The sequence below is a fragment of the Salvia hispanica genome, chromosome 3, assembly GCF_029641045.1.
Source record: "Salvia hispanica isolate PSC_SH4W2 chromosome 3, Shi_PSC_v1, whole genome shotgun sequence".
Classification (NCBI taxonomy): domain Eukaryota; kingdom Viridiplantae; phylum Streptophyta; class Magnoliopsida; order Lamiales; family Lamiaceae; genus Salvia; species Salvia hispanica.
The window spans coordinates 20,896,212-20,913,469 of NC_142694.1; the positions used below are offsets into that span (position 1 = coordinate 20,896,212).

Consider the following 17,258-nt stretch of genomic DNA (forward strand, 5'->3'; position numbering starts at 1 on the left):
TTCCATTGTGTTGATTTTTCCATGGAGCAAAAACCACAAATGTAATTGCGCTCGTGGCGGAGCAATTTTCCTCCAAGCCAATCTTCCATCTTCCAAGGAATGGTCTATTGACTCCATTTGATGATTGACCTGCAAAATAAATTTAGAGACCATAAAGGAAGATGCATTGTCAAAAGCCCACACCCTCACATCCCTTGAGCTTTCTCTCATCCTCCAACGAATCAAGACATGCAGAAGATCTCCAACTAAGTCCTCTTCCCAGGAAAAAAACTTTCTTCTCCATTGGAACTTCCATGTCCATTCTCCTCATTCGCATTCTCCAAAGTTCGCGACAACCTCCTCCTTTTGGGTAGATAAGCCAAACAGTCTGGGGAACATTACCATAAGACTATCTTCCCCGACCCAAAAGTCCACCCATAATCTCTCTTGTGCCCCGTTTCCCACCTTAACTCGAATTCCTTTTCTCACAACTTCTTGTGTCTCATTGCTAAAATTCTCAAAGTTAGCGATTTGACATCAAAGACTGCTCATCCTCGTGTAGCTCGTAGTCCGAGGCCTCCCATTGTAATTATGATCATGATTTGAGTTGATGAATTCCTTCCTTAACGGTTTTTGCTCGTATGCGTATCTCCACCACCACTTGAAGAGTAAAGAAACATTTTTAATGAAAATATCCTCCACCCCTATGTTGGAAATAGACTATTAGAGTCTCAAGAATACTGGAAAGAGTCTCATTAGAGTTTCAAGAAATATAACATTAATAGTGTTATAGTTCCAATTGTTTAGTTCCTAGGTGCATTGTTTCTCTAGTCCTATAAAGAGGGAGGTAGTATGTATCAACAACAACAATTCGAATACAATCATAATGTTTCTTCAAAGTTCTCTAGTGTCTTTTATTTTCTGCATTTTACTTTTCAACATGGTATCAGAGTAGTCTCGATCTCTTGCATGGATTGATCTGTCTCTATAGCACCAAAAAAAAACCTTCCAAATATACAACCAAGAATCTGCCCAGATAACCAAACAGCAGTGAAAATTGATCTCAAACTACTGGGATTTTTACTGATTCAAACCAAACATGCATCTGCACGATGAGGCCGTCGAGGGAGCATGAGCATGCCACCCAAAAATTAAAGGTCGTGGTCATTGTGAACGGAGAAGAGCCTGAGACGGGGGCGCACAATAGTCGGGAAAGTGCCAACTGATGATTGAGCAAATGCATGAAACATGGGCGATAGCAGCGCCACACAGTAGGGACAGAAATGGCGAGAGGGTGTTGCAACAGAGCTGGTGGCGAGGAGGCTGGGCAAAGGCAGTAAGACGCCAACACACAATGGCGGCGAAACCCTGACAGCAACGACGAGGCCGCTGCTCTACAAACGACAGACCACGGTGAAGATGGTAGCGGCGAAAAGCAATGTTGGCGGCTGAACAGAGCTAGCAGCGATAGTGTTGTTTCACCACGAAACCGATGAGAGAAAGGCGAAGGGAAATTCACGAGGATGCTATTCTGGCGAATTGAGAAAAAAAGAAAAGAAGAGGAGTAAGAAGAGATGGCCCTAGAGGAACTTGTTGAGACCAACAGCAATGCATTTTGGAAAGGATGTTAAGCAATCGAAGAATTGACTGATCGAGGGGGAGAGGATGTATTCTCCAGACAATTCCTCTCTACCTCTTCGAACTGAGGAAAGAGCCACAGAAAGAAGAGCTAAGCCTGTCTAGATGGTTGCAGCCCAGCCAAGAGATCAATGGTGTTAATAGAGCGGTGCTGCCCAGCCACCGTCAAGAGAAGAAAACAATGGAGGGGTCCTTGGTTTGTCCGGCCGAGGGGGAGAAGAAGTATCCGACCGAACAATACCTCTCCAAATGTATGTTGGCCGAGATGGCAAAGACCCGCCGGTGGATGAAGAGCTAAAACACTCTAGAGAGAGAGAGAGAGCTGAGAAGTCCGATTTGATATTGAAGGAATAAAGCAGCCACTGTTAAACGATTCATCTCTGAATCAAGGAGAGAATCGCCGAGGAAGAGGCAGAGCATCCGGCGTCTGCACGGTGAGGAGGAGAGAGAAAGCATCGCCACAGTCGCTGTGAAGGCCATGGTTAGAATAAAACATTCAAAGTTCGAAGTAGCCATCGTCAAAGCCCATCATGAATTATGGTCAAAAAGAAGACGATGGATGGTAGGAATGAAAATCGGAGAAGATCGATCCGTAACAGCACGTCGCTACAACCGAGAAGAATCTTCGGAGAAAAGAAACTATAGCTGGAACATCAAAAGTAGGGCCATAATAGCTACCGGAAATGGAGCTGCTGCCGGCAAAATCAGATAGGCCTGTGAGGGAAAACAGAGTGCACTCCAGCCTATTTAATGATGATTAAGGGTAGGCAATCACTGATGGTCGAAGGGGGCCGAGCCCTGATGCACTTTTTATTAGCACTAAAAATACCTGCAAGTATACAGGGTAGATCTAGTATAGCTAAAGGTCAGTACCGGGTTGTCGAACACTGGGAATAATATCACGGACTGGCTACCTTCTACGAAGCTTCTTCAACTATTTGGAGAAACAAAGATTTTTTCAAAAACTTTTGAAAACAAGAAACGGAAAGCAGTAAACAGCTAATTGCGACTAAGACTAGAGGTAAAATATATGAGATAAGAGAATTCCAGGGATGCGCGTTCACAGTTATGGTTATACAAATACCACCTACAATACCCTAGCACAGTTTATACTTCGATAGAACGAGTCACACTGGTTATGCTCATACGGTACAAGCGTAGAATACTAACACTAGGGTTGTCAATCCTAGATTCGTAACTCCTAAAAGCTCCTAAGACCCTTGAAAAGTCCTCACTCTCAATTAACAGTGTCATTTTAAGGGAAGCTAATTGTAGTGTCTATTAAGTGGATTTAACTCGCCAACCTCTTTTCACGATTATGTAGCAAGTTATATTAAATCTGCATCGAATGTATCACTCAAACATGCAGTATTACGGAACAACTTAAGAAAGTAACGAAGTAAAAACAAAACGAATATTAAATAGCAAAGGAAATTGTATAACCAAAGTCGTTACTAACACATCCCTAGAATCCTATGAATTTAGTTACACATGATAGAATAATCTAAAAACATAATTTGAAGGGAAAACAAAGTAAACATAAGAACTAAAGAGATAAAACCCAAAGGTAGAATCCTCGTAGCCTTGATCTTCACTTGAATCCGTCTTCAACCTCTTGCACGGCGAAGAACTCTCAAATATTATGCTCTAGAATTGTGAGGCAAAAAGTTTGCAAAGTAAAGTATGAGTGTGTGTTTAATGAAGAGGTTTGAGGGAGTATATATATGGGATAATTCGAGCCCTATGGATATAAGGAAAAGGTTCGCTAATTTTGGTAATGTCTAGAGGAAATCTAGGTCAAATCGTGTGCCGTGTTTTCGCAGCGAACCGTTGCACCTTGGCCAGCGGTCGCTGTGCGTTGCCCGTAGCTTCTGCCCATTTGTGTAGCGTTCACTGCATGAGTTGTAGCGGTCGCTGCAAATTAGTCCAGTGGCCTCGGGGCCTTCTCGAGCGGTCTCTGCGCACTCCCCAGCGGTCGCTGGGCGTCTTCAGATTTTTAGCGCAACTTTCTCCGGAGCGGACCGCAATAGGTGCAGCGGTCGCTGCGACACACGCAGCGGGCCGCTGGACGTCTCTAACGCTCCAGACTTTCATCTTCGACTTTTTCCTATCTTTTTTACTCAAATATGCACAATTCTCACAAAACATGTCAAAATACCAAAATGGATAAAACATGTAAAATATGGACATGAATTGTGATTTGGACATTGAAAACAGACCAATTAAGAGCCTTAACAGTGTAAAATCCGAGCGTATCAAGCCTGAACTGAACGGATAACAGAGATTAAGTCGAAAACCTCCACCTAGGAAGAAGGAAGAAAGAGATAAGTCAAGCTGCCGCGACAGTCCTCGGAGAAGAGAGAAAAGCTGCCATCAAGGGCAACCGTGAAGACCCTAACGCTCGCGGTGCTGAAGGCGGAAATTCAAAGTTCGAAGAGATTCTGATCGGCGCCATCCAATGGCTGTAGTCTGACCACAAAAACGGCACAATTCCGAGATATTCTGATAGGCGCGGTTAAGAGAGAAGGGAGTGGCGAAACGATTGGTGAAGAGCAGCTGCGACCTCGGCTTTGGAGGCCACTAATGTCAGGATAAGGGAGATGGTGCGGATAATTCCGTGCCTGAAAATCAAAAGACATGGTCATCGTCAATCATAGAAGAGGGGGAGAAAGGAGACGCAAAATGGGCGGTGAAGCGTCATCCACCAAACAAGTAGCGGTAGGTTGCTGTTGGAGGTGAGAATAGAGAGCGAAAAGAAAATGGAGGCGTTGTTAAACTCTTCTCAATTTGGATTTGCAAGAAAATTTGGGTTGGCGTTATTGGGCTCAGATGAATTTGAGGTTGAATGGCCAAGAATGGCCTTCCAAACTGATGCTTTGTGCTGCAAATTAAATTCAGTCCAAAGACGAGTAAACTCCTCGACACGAATCAAAACTGTCTAAGATGGCTCCTTGAAATGAGTCTAAACTTACAAAAAAAAAGGCTCCTTAATACGAGTAAAAACTATCAATGACGAATTGAAGAAGCTCTATGATACAAGCATAAACTGTCAATGAAAAGTGAAGGACTTCTGAATACAAGTATAAACTATTTATCAAAGTGAATATCGTGCAAGTTAACTGTAGAAACTTTCGATACTCAACTTGAGGGAGAGTGTTGGAAATAGACTATTAGAGTCTCAAGAATATTAGAAAGAGTCACTTTAGAGTTTCAAGGAATATAACATTAATAGTGTTATAGTTCCAATTATTTAGGTCCTAGGTGCATTACTTCTCTAGTCCTATAAATAGGGATGTAGTATGTATCAACAACAACATTTCAAATACAATCACAATGTAGTATTCAAAGTTCTCTAGTGTCTTTTATTTTTTGCATTTTACTTTTCAACACCCTAGGCCTCCTTGATCCATTGGTTTTTGAATGACTTCCCAAGAGATCAGGTTGCCTCTTCTGTCGCCGTCTTTTTTCCCTAGAAAAAACTTCGTTGAAGTTGTATAATGCGCTTTGCCACTTTCTTAGACATACGGAATATGCTTAGGTAGTACAAAGTAAGGTTATGGAGCACGACTTTAATAAGGACTAGTCTCCCAGCCCTCGAGAGGCTCCATGCCTTCCATAATGCAAGTCTCCACTATACCTTTTCTATTATCGGCTTCCAAGTTTGAGCTCTCCGTGGATTCACCCCAAGAGGGATGCGTAGGTAACTGATAGGCAAATTTGCAACAGCACAATTCAGGGAACTTTGCATAGCTTCAACCCACTCGTCCTTGCAGTTCAACGGGGTGAGTGTGGATTTTCCATAGTCAATTTTAAGTCTTGTAATCACCTCAAAATATCGAAGGAATCTTTAATAGTTATGGAGGGTGTCCGTGTCAGCTGGAGAGAAGATAATAGTACCGTCGGCGAACTGTAAGTGGGTGATTCTGTTCTGTTTCCTCCCAATATAGACTCCTATAAAACACCAATTACAACTCCTTTGAGCACTAATTTGTTGAAGGTTTCACCCACCAAAAGGAAAAAGAAATGAGATAGAGGATCGCCTTGCCTAAGCCCTCTTTGTAGGTTGAAAGGTGATGTAGGTGAGCCATTGATGAGGATAGACATAGATGTCATTCTCACACACTCCATAATTCATCCACTCCATTTTTCTCCAAAACCCATACCGTGTAAAGTATCTTCTAGAAAGTCTCATCTAATTGTATCATAGGCCTTTTGAAAATCCAGCTTGAGGATAGCAGTTTCCTGGTGTGTCTTCTTCAGCCAGCACACAACCTCGTTGGCGATCAAAGCGCTGTCAAGAATTTGCCTATATTTTACGAAAGCTGACTGAGTTTCTCCAATAAGATCAGGTAACACTTTTGAGAGTCTACTTGCTAGTATCATCGCGATAATCTTGTAGATGCTGCCAATCATGCTAATTGGTCGAAAATCCTCGACTTCCACAGCCCCTTCCACTTTTGGGATCAAAGTTACCCAAGTATGGTTGATCTCTGAAGGTAGTCGCCCTGTGTCAAAGAAGTAATGGATAAGTTCGCTTACTTCCTTTCCAATATCTTGCCACATCTCCTTAAAGAAATGAAAATTAAAGCCATCATAACCTGGAGCCTTTGCAGAGTCACAGTTCAGAAGCGCCTCCCAAATCTCTATTTGTGAAGGATTCTTCTTCTTAAGGAGTAAGCGATGTTCCAAAGAAATTTTGGGGACAATAGACTCCTCAATATGAGTCCGGGGCAATGACTTCTGGCTATAGAGAGACTTGAAAAAATTCAAGATTTCTATCTTAATTGCCTGAGGTTTCTTAAAGAGTTTATATCCCCTCTTAATTTGGTCAATGCGATTGAGTCTCCTCTTACCCACTGCCACTACATGATAATATTGCGTGTTCCTGTCTCCTTTGATCCATCTATTTCTTCAAATCTGTTTCCAGTAGCTCGTCTTCCTATCTACCCATTTGCTCAAGCATACCTCCACCACTTCCAGTCTTGCTCGATCAATCTTCGCATGAATCTTCGGTTGTTCTTTCTCGAATAAAGCGATCTTGGCATCAAAATTTCCAAAATGAAACTTATTCCATCTTCTAATGGGAGAGTGTAGTGCCTTGAGCTTTCTGGTGACGGGGATTTCATCTAATTTCTTCCATTCTTCTCTCACAGGTTTGATGAATCCCGCATGGCTGAACCATGTATCCAAGTTTCGGAATGAGCGGAAGAAAACTTCATGTTTTTTCAAAACATTGTGTATTGGGGCGTGATCTGAGACAGAGTTTGGAAACTTGAAACTTGAAACACCAGGACACTTGAAACTCCACTCCTGGTCGAAGAACATTCTGTCAAGTATGCTTCTAGACATGCCCTTAACCCAAGTGAAGCTTCTTCCCTTTAAAGGAATGCCGTCAATTCTCAAGGAATCACTCCAATCTCCGATTCTCTGATACTTCCATTGCAGCTTGCACCACCGTTCCTTTCATCTGGGTGCCCCACCTAACAAGTAAGGGTACAGAAGCTCCATTTTGTCCCTCGGCAAGTTCATTCCACAAAGCGTGTCTCCCTACTCTCAAATTCGGTCCATACACCACAATAATCACACATGGAAAATTCCAGTCTTTTAAAACACCCTGGATAGGGCTCGTTTCAAGCACGATTTAATGGTGGTTATTACACTAATCGGGGCATTAATGTTGGAAAAAGTGGTAAATTGAATGTGCAGGAGCTGAAAAGCATCAGAACGACCAAACATTGGGGCAACTTGATCAATTGGGAAGAGACGCAGAAAAATTGCCCATAATTGAAGCAAACTAATCAAGTGAAGGCAGACTGAGCGACTGGACCTAGCGGTTGTACGAGTTGGTCAATATAAATCGAAATCAGAAATCATAGGAGAGAGAAAGAAGAATGCCTTCCAACGCAAGGGCATTAATACCAAATCAGGAGGAGCTTACCCTGGGGATTTATGCCCCAAAGCTGTTCTATAAATAGTGGAAAGAATAACACACAAAGGCGGGTACATCATCACAAAATCACCACTTCACCTATCATCACTCCACACCGCAAGCTAGAATGGAGCAAGTAGGATAGCAGCAACCGAAGGAGAAGTTTTACTACAACATCCTTCATTTCTTCCCTTCTTCCTCGGCAAGGAACGACAAGGAAGAAGGGTGCCTCAATTTTAGAAGACACTTTTGTTCGTTTATGTTTTCCTAAATCCCGAAGGATTGATACATTGTTACTTAGTTTTCAGTTTTAGTTTTCGTTGAATCTTCGAATCTATCGTTGTTTTTGAGTTTTGATCTTAATTAATTCATATGCAAGTAGTTCTTATCGCATGAGTTTGTTGTTGGAATTTTGGATTTGAGCTGGAGTTGTTGAAGTTGTTTATGAAATGAAGTTTTTGATGAACGATGTTTTAGATATGATGTTTTCTGAGTTTGAGCTTGCTTTGTTAAGATTTAGTAAAAATCTGATTTTTGCCTACGTTTAGATATGAGTTTGAGATGTTGGTTTGCATGATGTCGGAGCAGTTTTCTGTTGATCTGTTTTCCTTTCGTATAAATTGCATGGATCTAGTTTATATTATTCGTATTTCTTGTTTTATGCTAGATGCTCCGTTAGATCTATCGTAGTTGCTTAGCTAATTTACTTTTGGTTGATCGTAGAAGAAGAATGCCGTTCTTCATTATGCATAACCATCTTTTTCACCTTTTTCAGCTTTAGTGTAGTGCGCTATTTGAGTCAGTGGTCCCGATTTACTTTTACAAAAGTACTTTTAGTGTGTCAGCCTAGTTGATCAGTTTAATAAGTCTTTGCTTTGTCCTAATTTAGTTTAGTTGTTCCATTAGTTTTCGTGACTTGATCAGTTCAGTTCCTTAGATTAAACTTAACCCACTGTGAAGCGTGGCAGCAGCCAAAATTTCTCAAATGTCCCAAACACAACTCGACACACCTCCATCTCTGTGGGATTCGACCCTTACTGCCCAGGATCTCACCCTCATTGCTAGGGGTGTGCATTCGGGTTTCGGTTCGATTTTTCGCCCAAACCGAACCGAACCCGAAAAACCGAATTTAGGCAAAAACTGAAACCGAACCGAAACCGAAAACCGAAAAACCGAAAACCGAACTTAAAAAACCGAATTAAACCGAAAACCCGAAATTATATAAAAAACCGAAAAACCGAAAAACCCAAAACCGAAAAACCAAATAATCAAACCGAAAATCCCAAAAAGAAAACAGCACAGTTGGCCAAAGAGCCAATCTGGGATCCTCTTACAGCAATGAGTGCCCCAAGCAGATGTGGATGCACTTAGCAAACAATCCTTAGGCATCCAGATGCTGCTTGAGTCGCATCCATCCAGATATGAATTCAACATTCATCTTGATAAGCCATTGTTTGATTAACTGCCCAAGTCACAAGCTCAGATGTAAAGCGTGACTTGATAAGCTATGCAAAAGCCAGTGTCTGACTTGGAGCTGTGGGAGGGCGTCGGAGTAGTGCCTGAGACAAACCTTCTGAGCTCTCTCCCTGACGGCGCGGAGGAGGTCGGACCGGAGTTGGGCGATGGAGGGGTGACGGCTTGGTGGTGGAGAGGTGGAGGGATTTAGGGTTAGAGTGAAGAGAGGAGGCGGCGGTACTAAAGTGAAGATAACTTCAATTTAGAGTTTTTATTTTTAGTATAATTAAATAATAGCATATATATATATATGAGTATTTATATATAATTCGGTTTTTTGGTTTTTCGATTTTTTTTTTCCGATCGAACTGAACCGAAAAACCAAAATTTTCAAAATTTCAAAACCGAACCGAACCGAAAACCCGAAAAAACCGAACCGAATTTCAAATTTTCGGTTTGGTTCGGTTCGGAGATTCGGTCTTCTGTTTTTTTCTCACCCCTACTCATTGCTCATCCTCTCTCAAGTTTCGTTTCTCTATGCACTCTCTCTTCCTCAACTGTTTGATATAGAAATGTGGAGAGACATATGTGTATATAACGGCTGAGATTTGCAGAGTGGGGGAAATATTTATGGTAACAGATTTGTGAAACGTGAGGAATATCTTGTGAAAACCTATATATTTATTTAATCTCGGTACTGAATGTGCCGGATTTTGTGGAACAGCATTTATTTTTGTGTTGGCTATTCGATTCTGACGGAATAAATAGGCTTCTCCAAAATTGGGTAAATATATATATATTTTGGACTCATAACAATTGGGTTTTAAATTGGGCTTGGAAAGAATAATTGTTTGGTCCAAAAATAAAATAAAATCCTTCTCTTGGCAAAAGAAACAAAGGTGAAAACAAATTATCGGGTGCACAAAAGTTGGAAAAAGTCGGGGTGTTACATCAAGTCTCTCAGTTTGCACACCCAACGACGAGTTAGTAGCTTGCTTGATCCGTTGACAGATTTATCTTGATCAAGTGCGTGAATCCCATCTGTTTCAGTCTATACGTGAACCTGAAATAACACTCACTGAGAACATTCAGAGTAGTGGCTTTTCAACCCTCCACTTCAATCCATTTTTCCTCTTTGCTGGTGTTTTTCTCTCAAACTTACTCTTATCCCAACATGCTATAACTCCCCCACCGCCCTTACTGGTAGGAGCATCTTCCCAATCAAAAGCTTCATGTCCCCACCAAAGCTTAAACTTAAAATCATGAATGATTTTATGTTTAGTTTCACACAGACCCAAGAAGAAGCAATGATGTTTTTGAACCAAGCTTTTAATGGCCATGTCCTTCTACAACCCACTCCTCTACGATTCCAACAAATAATACTCATCTACACATGTGAAAACCTTTAGTAAGTGTCACATCTTTCTTCAGATTGCATCTTTGACCTTTTTGGGTCTTCCTCTTTTCCTTGAGGGGTTGGGTTTGGCACGTGACTCATCTTTTTCCAATTCGGAGATCACCCCCTCATTTGTAGCTGAGAACATGTCTAGCTTCTTTGCAAGGCTTCACGCCTTCACTCCTTCGCTTCTTTTTTCCGACATAAGTCTAGTCGCGCTTCTGGTCACTCTAAACATTGTAGCAGGTTTTGGGGTAGGAGCTTTTCTCTTTGGGATACAAGTGTTGGAGTTGGGAGCACCATATATAGAATCATCCAAAACCACGGTCTCTTTCCGCTGATCGGGAGAAAGAGGATGATTTATTGGTTCAAAACCTAGTGGGTAGTCTGCATCTTCAAGGGCTTCATCTTGAGGTTTATCTTGGTCTTCGTCTTGATTGTGCTGAGATTGGGTGTTCAAACTTAGGTGCAAATTAGCGAAAATCAGCTTATCTTTTTCGAGCTTGTCATTTGTTAGATTTTGAAATCTATCAGACCATTTGTCAAGCACTTGGGCTCCAACCACGTTATTTGAGTTGTTTATGTAACATAATTCGAGAGAATCCTCCTCTGTAGCTCCATGCTCTCTGTTACGTCCTTTTTCTTTTTCAGCGGCCTCCTTCGAACCAATTACCCCTTGACAATTATCACCATCTTCGTTCCAATGACTGCTAATCATCAAGCAATTTTCTCTGTCGAGATTCGCATTCGTGTCAAGACTATACCCCCCATATTCATCTCTCCTTCCAGCATCAAGCATTCATCAACCGCTTGTCCGATTTGATAAATCGAAGCAGTTATTTGAGCACAAGACAAGATCAAGCCTAAATCCAAGGGAGGAATGTTCTTCTTTCTTTCCAGGTCTCACAAATATTCTTTGAAGTAAATTTCTTGGGTTTACTACTGCAGATGAGAAAATGAAGATCAAAGATATCATTTCTCACGGCCCAATCTAAGTCATCCTCTTGAGTAGAAGCTAGCCCTTTCAAACTGGGCTTTTCTTTTTTCCCGCTCTGGCCCAACATCAGATCCATTGGAGAAGATTTATTTCCATCGTTTTGGGGAGGTTGACAGTGTGAACAACTGGCATTCACATTCTGCACTTCTCGAGCAGCTCTATCGGTCCTCCAATCATCATCCTTACTTTCTAGGGCATGTAATTGGCCAGTGAGTGGAGGCAAACTCTGAGTTGTCGGGTTGGTGACTCCTGGTATTCTCATCAGAAAGTAGTCCGCCAGCGGTGAGTGGTCTGGCCATCGGAGAGTTCCTGCTATAGCTTCTCATGCTCTTTGTGTCACTTTACAGGAGGATAGTTGCTTCTTCAAAATTTGATCCATTAGGACCTTACCCCAAACATTATCAATCTTTTCAAGAGTTTTTCTGGTCCAGCTGTGGACAGGGACCCCTATGCATCTGAACCAAAATCCTTCACATGTGTCAAACATATCTTCTTCTTTCCAATCCCGCCACGTTTGTTTGATCCTGTTTAACAAGACCTCCTTTGAATCAAGTGACGCCAAGGTTAGAATGAACTTTCTTTTCCCCCAGGCAAAGATTCTCTCGTACTGAACCCAAACCTCGAGTGATTTGGTCTATCTCGGTGTGGATATTCATGAAGCCAAGTATCGACCTTTTGAGTCATTATAGCGCCAACTTATCAGGAGTTGTAACAATCTTGACATGGTTCTGGATGGTTCATTGGCAACCTTTGAACTGGCACTATCATATGTACCTCCGTCCAAAGGGTGGACTTCTAACTACTTCCACCCAAGATCTTCCGTCCATATGTCCGTTCAAGCGAGGCGGGATCTGCTCCCCGTACAATAACCCATTACAGTTCACCTTCTTTGACACCACATTAAGCTTCGGGGTTTCTCCGAACTTTGCAAAAGAAACTTTAAACTTAATTCCTCCTACAAGTAAACCATCCATCATCACCCTTGCCTCTGCTGCTAAGTCTCTAGACTTGTATCTTGCAAACCCGAAGAGTTTTGACGTGTTTCTCCATTGCTTGAATGAGACATAAGCACTAAGAAATCCTCGTCCACATTTGAACCTAAAGATGTCTTCCAACCACTGTTTTGACATGAACTTGGTGATGTCGTCGATAAAAAGGGTGTAACCCTGTTCAACCCTTCTTCTCTGGTAGGACCTGTCCGTAGGAGAACTCCTAGCCGTGAATCTGCCTGTCACTCTTCCTCTCCCTTTCCTCGGTTCTCACTTTTTCTCTCCAGCTCGCTCTCCCATGCTCCCTCCAGCGTGCTCCTTTGCTTTTGTTCTGGCGTGCTCCTTCGCTCTCTCTCATATTCTCTCTCACACAACATTCTATCTCTTACTTTACTATTTTTCCACTTGAAATTTATCATTTTTCTAATACACATATAAAAAAGAAATGTTTCATTTCTAATAGGACATTTCAAATACATATACATGTTTCTTTTTTAATAGGACAGATGGTACTTTTCGTGGACGTATAAAATAATATATTTATTGTTGTCGAAATAATAATAAAAGTGTTTCCATATATACAATACTAATATTTATACATATATTTGGTTTTTTATGTTCAATAACAATGTCAAAAATATTTAACTATGATTATAATAAAAGTGACTGTTTACATTACTTTCTCTTATAACATCTTTGATTGTCCCTTTGAGTGAGGTAAAAGATGTAGTCCAAGATTCATTGTTAAGTAAATGCACAATATTATAAGAGTATATAATAAAAAAAACAATTATTTTTGAAATATTATAAGAGTATATAATAAGAAAAACAATTATTTTTGAACTAAATATTTTCGATGGTAATCGAGAGAGGGGGAGGTGATTTAGATACATAAGAATCAACTGTTGCATATTTTTTTCTTTATATTTCATATTGTGTCGATGGCTTTTAGTATAGAGGATGTTACCCAGTGTACATAGAAATTATTTTGCATCTCTATCAATTACAGATCAATCTATTCTTGCAATTAGGGCTGACAATTTTTGGCACGACATGATAACACAACACGAACCCGCACGAAATTAATGGATATGTGTCAAAGCTTATTGGGTTCGTGTCCTTATCGTGTCGACACGATAAGGACACGAAAACGTGTTCGTGTTGTATCGTGTCGTATTCGTGTTACACGTTAAGAAATAATATTGATATATTATAATATTATTATTATTTTATTTATTTTAAAATTTTAAAATTAAAATTTAAAATTTAATATTAAAATTTAAACTTTAATATTAGAAATAATATTTATATATTATAATATTATTATTATAGTGTCGTTATTGTGTCGTGTCATATATGTGTTGTTATCGTGTCGTGTTGACCCGAAGTGGTTCGTGTGGTTAATGGGTCCGTGTCGTGTTCGTGACTGAGGGTAGCGGGTCGTGTTCGTGTTCGTGTTTGGAGTTTTCTTAACGGGTCGTGTTCGTGTTTGTTGTTATCGTGTCGTGTCGTTATCGTGTCGACACGATAACGACACAACACGCACGATTTGTCACCCCTACTTGCAATCATGTTCTTTACTAGTAATAATTTTTTCTTTTCTTAATCTCACGTTCCCCTTTAAGTTGAACAACGACATCTCCGACGTTCAACATGTCTAAAATTAACTTCATAAAATACTTTGGAATTCACTGTTTTTGTCAAGATATCGACAATCGATCTTTTGAACAAACAAAAGACTAGAGATTGGATTGTATGATATACCGTATTAAAAAAGTCATAACCGTACCAACAAAATACCGTATCGAAAATATTGTCATAAAAATATCATATCATTACCATACCAAATTTATCATTATACCTGAGTTTTAGTATGGAACATTAAATATCGGACACACTGAATGGAATGTCTCGTTAAGCTTATTTGTACAATAATATTCAATATATATAATGATTAATAAATCGTACATGATCCTTAGTTTTGAGGCTTAATATCATATTTAGAGAGAAGTTTGCTTACTTTTATAAAATACACTGGATTTTCGACTTTGACAAAATTGGACCTAATAAATAGATTTTGTTTTTACATCACAATAAAATCCATTGTTTTAAATATGAATAGCAGCATGGGCAATAGAAGAGTTGAGGGAAATGATCATTAGTAACTAATTTTATATTCCTGATGAAGTGCAACTCAGTTGATAAGATACTTTTCTTTCATTTATCTACATAAGAGTTCCAACCCAGATAATAAAGCGAAGTTACCTAAATAACCTCGACTTTGAGGCATTATCTTCATTGCATTTCTTTCCCTTCATCTAGACTCTAGAGCATCCACTTGCTTCTTACAGACTCCTAAGTATTGTGATGCAGATCTTGATGAGCTGAATTGACTGTTTTTCCCATGGATGAGAGGAAGTTTTGTGCAACATAATCAAATCATATGTAGCATTTTACTGATGAACAATCGATATATGTATTACACCACAAAACACTCGTTCGTTAAAGGTACAAAAAATCTACGAGAAGAAGACTATGCAAACCACGCCAACGTATAATAGAGTAGGAAAATGGAGGCCTATACCTTAAAAACTGTCAAAAACGACCAAGAACCATGTTCAAACTGGTCTCGTCACAACATATTTACACGGAAAAACCATGGGAGGACGAACGCTATTACCAGACACGCCATCAAGAAGTTGCACAACGGCTGCCCGCTCAAGCACCTTCTGCCCCCACCTGATGGGCCAGACTCCACCTCCCTAGTTTGAGACTCGCTCCATTCCTCCATGAACCGGATGTCCCCCACACCGCTAATGTTCTTTGCAGTCTCACCGCATATCTCACACATTCTGCAAGCAAGAGTTGAAGCAAATCATGTAAAACCCAACACCAAATCCCCATATCTCAGTGACAAGGCTAGATTTCTTCGTTAACGAACTAGCAAAGATATGCAAGCATGGACAAACTGATGTAATAAATCGTCTTTGCACAAAATCTTCATCAAACAGAGCCATGTTTATGGCATATTTGGCTCCTCCTCCTCTGATTCAAGAAACATCTCCATCAAAATGGAAATCACAGTGCCGATACTCAGAATTAGGCTGGATCAAGAACATAAGGATAGACCACCACGGTGCTAGACATAACTCATATCCGAAACAATTGAGACGAGTGCACTATCAAGAACTACGAATATTCATATAGAAAGTTCACATTAAGAGATTGTATACATAAGGATCAAATGGTGAAAAGTTCTCAAGATCTGCAACAACTTATTTGATCAACTAATTGCCAACTCAATTTCCCCTCTCTCTCTCTCTCTCTTACTTTTCACACACACACACACAGTGCAGAACTAATTGAGTTCAATCAAGCATGGATCAACGAGATTCAACAAAACAGAAAACTTCTCCAACAGATAATCAATAGTATTAATAAAAAATTGAATAGATTGAAACTCACCTATTTCCTCTGACTCTAAACCAAGCCTCGGCGCAATGCAAATGAGCAACACCGAGCTCCCCTTTGCATCCACATCCAAGCTCAGTCAACTCTACCGAATTCTTCCCACTCTCCTTCGCATTCAAATGGCATATTCTACACACTCTCTGATTATCCCCTGAAAATCCATCGCATTTCACGTCGATTACATGGGAAGGGCATTTGCTCTCCGCTTCAATTTTCGATTTCGCATTTGAATCACCAATTTCATTGGAATTCGCAGCCTCAGAATGGCTTGAATTCGATTCCTCATCGGATCCGAATTGATCGCCTCTCTGATTGATCTCTCGCAGCTCGTGATCCATTGAATACAATTTTCAAAATATCACAGTGAAAATGGGGAGCTAATCAGCAATCAGTGCAGGAATGGGTATTCAGCGAAGCACAGCAATAGCAAGCGTGATTAAAAAGGGGGTGGAATAACATATGCGTCTGATTAGGGGTCTCGGAATTTCTGCGACGAAATCGACATCGTTTACAGCTGCTTCTTCAAATTCTTCAGTTGACAGTTGACTCAATCAACAATCTCTCTCTCTCTGTGCGTTGCGTGTGTGTAGATTACACAACTTTAGTGTTTGATGGTTACAAAGAGGAGAGTGTGTAGAAATCGAAGAGAGCGTATGCAAATACAAAGGAGGATTCTGGCTTTTCCATCAACGGTACGGCCACGGCTTGTCTGCTTCTCCAAGAATTTCTCTCTCTTCCAAATCCTACTTGCAAAGCAAGGGCCTGCCTCTCTGTATCATTCAACTAAATTTATTTATTATATAATCGTTGATTAGAATATTAACTTTATTATTTTATTAATAAGACTATTCTCCTTCATTTATTATTTCATCCATCCATATTCCTTATACTCCCTCCGTCCCATGAAATATGCAACATTTTCCTTTTGACACGAGATTTTATGTAGTGTTGTTTTGTTACAGCAAAAAAGGCGATTCTATCACCTTAGCAGCCCTCACACTCTGGCCCGACATCATGTGAGGGGGTTAAATCAGGATACGCAGTAACCCATTAAGGGAGGGGCCTTAACCCACTGGCTGCCAGAAGCCCATCTTCCAATGCCTCACACTTGTGTCTGAGAGATGGAAGCAACAGCACGACAGCAATGGGATTTGGACCCAGGCTCATTGCAGCAAGATCTGCGCTACGCGTGAATTAATTAAAAGAGAATAAAGTAAGAGAGAAGAAAAAGCAGAGAGAGTATTGTTTCCATTTTTGGAAACGTTTCATTTTTAATGGGATAGACCAAAAAGGAAACATTTCATTTCTAATGGAACAGAGAGAATATTTGTTTGACATTTAATTTTCCTTTTAACCTTAAACCTAAGAGCATCCGCAATGGTCGGCTAGCGACCGGCTAGCCGA

The 17,258-nt window shown here is 40.5% G+C and overlaps 1 protein-coding gene across 1 annotated transcript; it reads right to left on the reverse strand.

Moving 5' to 3' along the window:
• Positions 1–14,814: 14,814 nt before the first annotated feature.
• On the reverse strand, positions 14,815–16,631 carry LOC125211620 (uncharacterized). Its single transcript, XM_048111496.2, has 2 exons — positions 15,849–16,631; positions 14,815–15,235 (listed from the first exon to the last, which is right to left on the reverse strand). The coding sequence occupies exons 1-2, from the start codon at positions 16,190–16,192 to the stop codon at positions 15,016–15,018; spliced, it is 564 nt and encodes a 187-aa protein (XP_047967453.1). The 5' UTR covers positions 16,193–16,631; the 3' UTR covers positions 14,815–15,015.
• Positions 16,632–17,258: the final 627 nt, after the last annotated feature.

Coding starts and splice junctions, on each gene's coding strand:
- LOC125211620 (XM_048111496.2), bottom strand. CDS start 16,192: ATGGATCACGAGCTGCGAGAGATCAATCAGAGAGGCGATCAATTCGGA. Junction 15,236..15,848: donor TTTAGAGTCAGAGGAAATAG/GTGAGTTTCAAT, acceptor TCTTGCTTGCAG/AATGTGTGAGATATGCGGTG.